This window comes from Quercus lobata, chromosome 8, assembly GCF_001633185.2.
Source record: "Quercus lobata isolate SW786 chromosome 8, ValleyOak3.0 Primary Assembly, whole genome shotgun sequence".
NCBI lineage: Eukaryota > Viridiplantae > Streptophyta > Magnoliopsida > Fagales > Fagaceae > Quercus > Quercus lobata.
In genome coordinates this window covers 55,800,251-55,810,369 of record NC_044911.1, presented here as the reverse complement: position 1 = coordinate 55,810,369, position 10,119 = coordinate 55,800,251, and the positions used below count along the sequence as shown (strand labels likewise).

The following is a 10,119-nucleotide window of genomic DNA, read 5'->3' as shown; positions in this document are numbered from 1 at the left end:
CCATTATAACTCCGAGTCCATGGACTACTTCTTTCCTTGATCTGCAGCAACTACAAGTTCTCTTACTTGTAACTTTGAGACTCCATTCAAAGGTTTCAAATCTTCTTTAAATTCTTTATGCAGCAACTGAAGCGATCACCAAGTTCTTGACATGAATCTTGATCTTGATAACTCTAAGTGTGTATGAAGGTAAACACCTCTAGATCTCACAAGAAATTCAATACATAGCACATCAAAGACCTTAGAGAGCATTTGGGTACAAAACTCTAGATCTATAAAAGAGGCACAAGTTGCACTCTAATCTCTCTCTGAAAAGCATTGAAAACCCCTCCTAAGGTTAGCTTATGATGTCCTTTAAATACTGGAAAAAACATATCGCAATTTGGGCTTCAAACAAATAAGTTATGGTCTTTTTACATTTGTTGATTTTTGCTGATATGCGACTTTCGATCGATCAAATCTAATTTTCAATCGATCGAGCCTTGTAGAAATTGAATAGTAATTTTCTGCAGTTACTTGATTCCAAACTTAATTTAAACCAAACTTTGAGCAAGTCTAAACGTAGACTAAATGTTTTGATTATGGTTTATCAACATATACAAATTGAAATTCTAATACATTAGTTCCTAAAGTCTTAGAACCTAATTAATAGAAGCACGTGTGATTAAACAACAATGTTGAATTAAGCCCATTGATCTCTTTTTTTAAAACAAAATAGTGTATAATTCATGCATATGCACAATACAATTAAAAACAATTATAATTACACATATAAATGAGTTCAAATTATATTTAGGGTAAGAGTTACATATTTTTTTAAGTTATAAATTACTTTTACCCTCTTTCTCTCTTTATTTTCTTTTATTATCTTTTTTTTTCTTTTTTTTTTTTAATTGAGCTTTTGATGATTTATATATATTAGACTATTCATATTTTGCACAACATTAACTTACTCAGAACAAAATTTATAAAAAAAAATTAAAAAAAAATTAAATAAGACACATGACACTAAATTAGACAACAATTGAAATTCAATTTATAATTGTAAGGACACGATTCGTAACGAACCGTAACAGTGTTGGGTTCGCACGTGAAAAGGCCCAAACAATATCATTTGTAGAGCGTGGGTTTGAAAGGCTAGGCCTTGGTCACCAGGTGGTGGGTTTTTCGTGGTGTTCATGCGTGGTTAAGTTTTCTTCACCCCTGGAATCTTTCTCCTGGAGGTGGGCTGGGAGGCTCTGGTTTTTGGCCATTTTTCCCAGCCTCTCTCTAGGTTATTTCCTTTTCCTTTTATATCCGCCTGCGTTCATTGTCCTTCGTCTACGTATATGGTCAACCTTTCCAAGACTGATACTTGTCCCATCAGCCCATACCCAAAGTCGTTGGGGGTGGTCGTAAAAGCCAAAGAATACGGCTCTGTCAGGTTCAGAGTATTGAATGGCAGTAAGGGCAGCTTTCCCTGGATATTTTTAGATTTTTCTTCCAAGTTTTAGTCCTATACCGTTTTTACCCCTTTTTCCGGTGGGACTTTGGGTCTGCCGAGGACTGAACTGTCCTCGGCTGTATCCTAAGGCTATCTTGTCGAGCTTAGGCCATAGCCCTCCTCGGCTTGGGCCTTTGGTCTCCTCACGGGTAAATGGGCCTGGCCCATAAATTATTTGGGCCTCACAATAGCCCCTCAAAACCCTGCTATCCAACCTCTTGGTTGGAAAGGGGGGTTTTGGTCACACCGAGCCTTTATTATGGCTCATTCAATTCGGCCTTTCACTAATGCTGGCGGTTCTCCATCTGCCCAGGAAATGCACCGGTCTACGAGACAGTCTTTTGATTTTACTCCTGATGCGTTCTTGCCGTTTGGTTATCCAAAACGCGCTTTTAATGACCTCTATTTACGAGACTACTTTAATTCGACAGTTTGTTTTGATGAGGTGGAGAAGTGGAATCGGCATTTTTGTGTTTGCAGATTCCTTTGGAGATCTGAACCTATTAAATGCCTTCCGCTCCACCCTCCGTATAAAAAGGAAGGCAGGAGGTTTTTGTTTTTGTAAAGAGTCCCTTTTCATCCTTCTGAGATCTGAAATACTTGGCCTCCCCTAAAGTTTATTTTACCCACTAGTTTATACACTAAATCGTGATATGCTTTACCATAACAACGAGTAATGAAGGAGCCATACCCCCCCCCCCCGGTAAACTCCACGTTCCAATAAAGTTCGTAATGGCCCGGTCAGGGCAGGGATGGCGAAGACTCAAAATCTATCTCACTTTCCTTTTAGCCAAAATCCGAAGCAGGGACTCGTCACGTCAAACTTTCGGTGTGACTAAGTCGAGGACACCCATCATCAGTACCAACCGCTCTCTCATGAGCATACCTAACATGGTACCAGTGTGTTAGGAGTCAGGACTGAGGCAGGGACCAAATGCCCTTGCTTCTTCCTCTCTTCGTTCACTGGTGCCTCCTTTTACCTCTCTTTCTTCTTCTTTCCACCACCAGATCCATCCTGGTGCTTTTCCTTCTCCCTCTTTTGCTCATTTTTCTTTCTTTTCATCTCTTCTCTCTTCTTCTCCTCCTTCTTTTCATTCATCTCCTCCATCTTCTTCATTCATCTCCTCCATCTTCTTCTGAAGAAGGTCCTTCTCTCGATATGGGCGCTACTGAGGCAGAGTTTGGAAGGATTTCGGAGACGAGTTTAAAAAGAGACCTGACTGTTTATTTAATGTATTGTTTTTCTTTTCTTTTTTTTATTGTTTCGGCAATCTACCTTTTGTATAGGCTTGTTTAAGCCCCTCTTTGTACGTTGTAATACATCTTTATATTAATGAAAATTTTTTATCACTTTATTTCACATACTCTATCTTTATATTTCCGCAATGATAACACAACGAATAGACATACAATCTTATGAAAATTTTTTTTTTTTTTTTTTTTTAACTGTAGCCGACGTCTAGGACCAAAGTCCCAGTTAATAGATGGATCTTGCTCTGTGCTTATAAAAACAATCCGGCGCAATAACACTGAATCAAACAAATGATACTTAGGGCTGAAACTCCCATTAGGCAGAAAAAGAAAGGACATTATGATGGGCCTACTGAGTCGGCCTGGCACTATACCGCCGACCTTAGAGTACAATACTTGGGGCCATAATCTCTTATCCAAGAGAAAGGCGCCGTTATGTATTTATAAGTGCTGTTCGGCATAGTAATATAGCATTTGAATCAATGACACTTAGGGCCAAAATGCTTGCTAAGAAAAAGATATTACCATAACCTTAATAGAGTTGTTCGGCACAACAATGCCGAGCTGTGAAAAATGATACTTACCCCAAAACTAGCCGAGATGATAGCTCAGTGCTCGATGCGGTGTAGGAAGTAACCATCCGAGGACATATCACCCGCAAAATGAACAGCCCCCCTAGGCTAACCTTTTACAGTTTTTGAGCCGAGGATTGAGTAACTTAGAATTGTTATTAAGTAACCAACCTTACAAAACTCAGTCGTTTTATCATCCAAGTAGTTGGTTTCCCCATAGGCTTGAGTCCAAGGACCATGCAATGCCTTGGTTCTGTCCAAAACCCAGTTTTCTCATCCAAGTAGTTGGTTTCCCCATAGGCTTGAGTCCGAGGACCATGCAATGCCTTGGTTCTGTCCAAAACCCAGTTTTCTCATCCAAGTAGTTGGTTTCCCCATAGGCTTGAGTCCGAGGACCATGCAATGCCTTGGTTCTGTCCAAAACCCAGTTTTCCTCATCCAAGTAGTTGGTTTCCCCATAGGCTTGAGTCCGAGGACCATGCAATGCCTTGGTTCTGTCCAAAACCCAGTTTTCCTCATCCAAGTAGTTGGTTTCCCCATAGGCTTGAGTCCGAGGACCATGCAATGCCTTGGTTCTGTCCAAAACCTAGTTTTCCTCATCCAAGTAGTTGGTTTCCCCATAGGCTTGAGTCCGAGGACTATGCAATGCCTTGGTTCTGTCCAAAAACCTAGTTTTCCTCATCCAAGTAGTTGGTTTCCCCATAGGCTTGAGTCCGAGGACCATGAAATGCCTTGGTTCTGTCCAAAACCTAGTTTTCCTCATCCAAGTAGTTGGTTTCCCATTAGGCTTGAGTCCGAGGACCTATGCAATGCCTTGGTTCTGTCCAAAACCTAGTTTTTTCCTCATCCAGTAGTTGGTTTTCCCATTAGGCTTGAGTCGAGGACCATGCAATGCCTTGGTTCTGTCCAAACCTAGTTTCCTCATCCAAAGTAGTTGGTTTCCGCCCATAGGCTTAGTCCGAGGACCATGCAATGCCTTGGTTCTGTCCAAAACCTAGTTTTCCTCATCCAAGTAGTTGGTTTCTCCATAGGCTTGAGTCCGAGGACCATGCAATGCCTTGGTTCTGTCCAAAACCCAGTTTTCCTCATCCAGGTAGTTGGTTTCCCCATAGGCTTGAGTCCGAGGACCATGCAATGCCTTGTTGGTTTCCCCATAGGCTTGAGTCCGAGGACCATGCAATGTCTTGGTTCTGTCCAAAACTTAGTTTTCCTCATCCAGGTAGTTGGTTTCCCCATAGGCTTGAGTCCGAGGACCATGCAATGCCTTGGTTCAGTCCAAAACTTAGTTTTCCTCATCCAGGTAGTTGGTTTCCCCATAGGCTTGAGTCTGAGGACCATGCAATGCTTTGGTTCTGTCCAAAACCTAGTTTTCCTCATCCAAGTAGTTGGTTTCCCCATAGGCTTGAGTCCGAGGACCATGCAATGCCTTGATTCTGTCCAAAACCCAATTTTCCTTATCCAAGTAGTTGGTTTCCCCATAGGCTTGAGTCCGAGGACCATGCAATGCCTTGGTTCTGTCCAAAACTTAGTTTTCCTCATCCAAGTAGTTGGTTTCCCCATAGGCTTGAGTCCGAGGACCATGCAATGCCTTGGTTCTGTCCAAAACCTAGTTTTCCTCATCTAAATAGTTGGTTTCCCCACAGGCTTGAGTCCGAGGACCATGCAATGCCTTGGTTCTGTCCAAAACTTAGTTTTCCTCATTCAAGTAGTTGGTTTCCCCATAGGCTTGAGTCCGAGGACCATGCAATGCCTTGTTTCTGTCCAAAACTTAGTTTTCCTCATCCAAGTAGTTGGTTTCCCCATAGGCTTGAGTCTAGGGATGGCAATTTTTCCCCGCCCCGCTTGACCCGCCCCTCCCCGCTTCGCCCCGTGCGAGTTTTCCCCGCCCCGCAAACGTGATGGGGCGGGGATGGGTTTACACTTTTTAGACCCACCCCGCCCCGCCCCGCCCCATCCTCACCCCGCCCCGCATTAATAAGGGTTAAATTGTAATTTTATTGTACCCTGAAACCCTACTATTTAAACAAAAATATTATCAGCTTATTTTATTCTACCTAATATGGCTCTACCTCTTTTTTCTCTCTAGTAAAGTTGGAAATAAGGTACCAATTTTAACTTCTTCTTCTTTTTTGTCTTTATTGGAAACAAATTTATATACTATTGAATTGATGATTTCATTCATGATTCATACGGTCTTTCTCAACTTACTTTTCATCATGAACATGATATAATTTTTTTTAAAGAGTTATGGGTTTGTGGCTCTAAATATGTGTCTGTGCCATTGTTTTTGTAATTTTGTGTGGGCATTTGGTTGCTTAACAACACTGTTTTTTTAAGCTTGTTAAAATTTTATTTTATCATGTTATGAGATTTTTGTTGTGATATTGTCTTGTTAAACATTTAGATAATATTATTTAGTTTTTGCTAAAAATTAGTTTGATTTGATAGGATAAATTTATTTATAATTTCAAGTATATTTTTATTATTGAAACATGTCATTTTATTTGAAAAAATGGTAATAGTTGTAGGGAAAATTAACAAGAAATAAAGTTTTACGGTGTAGGGTGGGGCTTCGCGGGTCTTCGCGGGGCCTTAAGGGGCGGGGATGGGGCAAGAAATTTTCCCCATCATGCGGGGCGGGGTGGGGATGGGGGAAGAAAAATCCATGCGGGGCCCCGCCCCATTGCCATTCCTACTTGAGTCCGAGGACCATGCAATGCCTTGGTTCTGTCCAAAACTTAGTTTTCCTCATCCAAGTAGTTGGTTTCCCCATAGGCTTGAGTCCGAGGACCATGCAATGTCTTGGTTCTGTCCAAAACCTAGTTTCTTTTGACGCTGGACCTTGGCTTTAGGGGAGTTAGCTCCTCGGCCAAGCCCCTAGAATTATCCGTGTGATTAACGCTACCAAGCGTAGCTTCTAGTCAAGAAGCATAGCCCCTAGCGGAACTTTACTCTAAAACTCTATAACCAGTTGTTAGAAATGACAAAGGAACTCTCTCGACCCACCGCCTATGCCAACACACAAGCCCCTCCCCACAGACGGCGCCAATTGTAAGGACACGATTCGTAACGAACCGTAACAGTGTTGGATTCGCACGTGAAAAGACCCAAATAATATCATTTGTAGAGCGTGGGTTTGAAAGGCTAGGCCTTGGTCACCAGGTGGTGGGTTTTTCGTGGTGTTCATGCGTGGTTAAGTTTTCTTCACCCCTGGAATCTTTCTCCTGGAGGTGGGCTGGGAGGCTCTGGTTTTTGGCCATTTTTCCCAGCCTCTCTCTAGGTTACTTCCTTTTCCTTTTATATCCGCCTGCGTTCATTGTCCTTCGTCCACGTATATGGTCAACCTTTCCAAGACTGATACTTGTCCCATCAGCCCATACCCAAAGTCGTTGGGGGTGGTCGTAAAAGCCAAAGAATACGGCTCTGTCAGGTTCAGAGTATTGAATGGCAGTAAGGGCAGCTTTCCCTGGATATTTTTAGATTTTTCTTCCAAGTTTTAGTCCTATACCGTTTTTACCCCTCTTTCCGGTGGGACTTTGGGTCTGCCGAGGACTGAACTGTCCTCGGCTGTATCCTAAGGCTATCTTGTCGAGCTTGGGCCATAGCCCTCCTCGGCTTGGGCCTTTGGTCTCCTCACAGGTAAATGGGCCTGGCCCATAAATTATTTGGGCCCCACAATAATCTAATTGAATTTTCTCTCAGTTTTGATTTTAATTATATATATATATATATATATATAGATTTAACTGGTGATGAATGACCTAGGCCGACGTTACCCACAGCACCAAATCCATTGTATTTGAAGAGTGTTGTCTAAGATACCATGTAATGTTTAAACCGCTCTCATGTCCTTTCCTTTTGTTATTATTATGTAAATTGCTCTCCATGTTGCACTTAAAATAGCCATATTAAGCAAGAGTTTCTTCATTTTTGGGTTCAATTTTCATGTCACCTAATTTTGCATCATTTTCATGATGATATAGTGAGACTTTGTGAACGATTAGAATTCAGTAGATTGCCTTTTCAACCTGCTTCTATGTAATTCTTCCACTAGGCACTAAGAGCAATTTCAGACATTAGAAAGTGAACACTTGACCGCGTTGCTCAAACTGTACTTTAAAGCATAAAGAGTACAAAGTGCCAAAGACATATTGAAAACAACAACTCACAAGTAAATTCAAAGGCAAGTGTATAGAGGGAAACATGGGGAATCAAACAGGCTTTATATCTACAATTTTATGCTCCTTTTAATAACTCTCTAAGGAAATTAAGAAAGCCAAAGAAACATTCATACACGAGCATAAGCACTCCTCCATTATTCTTCTAAAGATATCAAATCCTTCTTCCAATGTCATTTACCTGGAGAACCATGAAGCAGGAATCAAATAATTAAGCCTCTTTATTAATCAAACATGGGGGTTGCTCTTGAATGGCCCAAGAGCTTACGCAGCACCTGCACTCATCACGAATCGGTGGTAGAGAGATGCAATGGTTGCACCAATGAATGGCCCAACCCAAAAGATCCACTGGAAAAGAAAATAACAAGTATTTAAGATACACAATTTTTTCTTTGGGTATGAATATTAACACTGATATGATATATATAACAGAGGATCCATAGTCAACTCTAAAATTTTAGAACTTCTTTGATCGTCATTGTTGTATATATACTATGCATATAATTAAATGATACAACGAAACAACGTTAGTAATTTGCAAATAATCAGTAGTCTAAGGAAAGTGTACTAACATGCTCATCCCAGGCCTCGGCCTTGTTGTAGATAACAGCAGCACCAAAACTCCTAGCGGGGTTGATGCCAGTGCCAGTGATTGGGATGGTGGCCAAGTGAACCATGAACACCGCAAATCCAATGGAAAGTGGGGCCAAAACCTTAGATTCATTACAATACACAATCTGCCAATAAAACATTGATAGTATAAATTATACTATAATCCATAATCATTCATTTGTGGCTAAAAAATAGTACAAGGCTGAGGGCACAAACAATTATCTACAATTGCCGTGAAACAAAATAGGGCAATTCTTAGGTAGTTCATAGGAGGTGTCCCCACGGATGTACACACATGCACTTTTAGGTTTTAACACCCCCCCCCCCCCCCCCCAAAAGAGTCTCTAAGTACAAAGCAACAAATTATACTAAATTTTTTTCCTTTGAAAAGGATAAAACAGATCTTTTATTTTAATAGATTAAATATAATTTGATCATTTTATCTAATTGCTCTTTACCATTGACTTAAAATAAGATATCGAACTTTTTTTTTTTTTTTTTGGTTGATAATTGTTATTTTATGTGTAATAGGTAGTGTGTAACATACATTTCAAATTTTTTTTACTATTCCAAAAACTCTATAGTTTTAAGTTTATAGTGAACTGAATCTCAGAATGTTAAGGTACATGCCGGAGCATTGGAATCTTTAGCTTTCCTCTTGGGATCAGTGGCAGAGAAGACGGTGTATACAAGCACAAAGGTCCCTATGATCTCGGCGCCCAATCCAGCGCCTTTGCTGTACCCATGAGAGACCATGTTGGCACCACCACCATTCCTTTCGTAATAACCCTTCTGAAAGGCCTTGACGATCCCAGCACCACTGATGGCTCCCAAGCACTGAGCCACCATGTACATCACGGCTCGGATCAGCGACACCTTACGAGCCAATAAGCTCCCGAATGTCACTGCTGGGTTAATGTGACCATCTACGCACAAACCCAACTTTTAAAGTTAGCTAATAGCTAAGCTAAAATCCACGTAAGAAAACAAAGAAAGAAAAGCCCTCCTGAAATATTTAACCAAAAACAACCTGAAGCTAAACTTAATTACCTGAAGCTTAATGCATACTAAATTGTAATGTATAACTTTAAAAGCAATGAAAGCAAACCTTAACAAAATAAGGAAAATAAGTAAGAAAGAAAGAGAGAAATGAAAACCCACGTACATGAAATATCAGCAATGCAGTAAGCAAGAATGAAAATCATGCCACCAAAGGCCCAAGCAATCCCAAGATGGTCAAGACCACCACAGTCGTCACCAACATGGCTCTTGTAGCCAATCACAGTCAGCACTGTGACATATAGAAACAGCAAAGTAGCTATAAACTCAGCTATCAAAGCCCTGTAAAAGGACCACTTGGTTAGCTCCACAGGATCGAATAACGGTACTGGAGGTGAGTCGTGGTAGTCTTTGGCTGAAACTTCCCCGGCCATATGAAAGATTAAGAAAAAAAAATGCAAAAGGCGGAAGCTTTGGTGAGTGAGTGAGAGAGTTTTTGGTTTTGGTGTAGAAATTTGAGGTAGTGTTGAGGTTATATAATGGGAGAGGAATAGAAGGGAGCGTAAAAAGGACAAGGATTTTTGGTTTAAAGTTTAAACAGAAAGGATTAGCATTTGATTACAGCAAATCGAGAACTGAAATCAGCTACTAATTCCTTTGGTTTCTTTCGCTTTCACCGACCCCACATTTCCTCGTTTCTTAGAGAAACTCTCTGCATTTTCTGACAAGTCTTGTGCAGCACTTACTATACGCCTTTGATAATTTTTGTTTTATTGTTTATATGAAGAAAATAGATTCTTCCACTGCTTTTGGCATTATGTTATTTAAGAATAAAAATGGTACTTTCTTTTTATATGAAAGGTTTTAATTCTGATCACTTAAAAAATAAAAATAAAGGTTTTTTAAATAAACCAAAGGTTGAGAAAAAAAAAATTATTTATGTTAGTTTATGTGACTTGTTCAAGTTGTAGACCGAACCCTTCGCGTTAGAGAAGTTAATGAAATGCCAGCAGCAACAGTGGCA

The 10,119-nt window shown here is 40.4% G+C and overlaps 1 protein-coding gene across 1 annotated transcript; it reads right to left on the bottom strand.

Annotated features, from left to right (window-relative positions):
* Window positions 1-7,455: 7,455 nt before the first annotated feature.
* Window positions 7,456-9,598, bottom strand: LOC115957782 (aquaporin PIP2-2-like). The gene is made up of 4 exons (XM_031076104.1): window positions 9,262-9,598; window positions 8,727-9,022; window positions 8,057-8,221; window positions 7,456-7,832 (listed from the first exon to the last, which is right to left on the bottom strand). The coding sequence occupies exons 1-4, from the start codon at window positions 9,527-9,529 to the stop codon at window positions 7,749-7,751; spliced, it is 813 nt and encodes a 270-aa protein (XP_030931964.1). The 5' UTR covers window positions 9,530-9,598; the 3' UTR covers window positions 7,456-7,748.
* Between the last annotated feature and the right edge of the window lie 521 nt (window positions 9,599-10,119).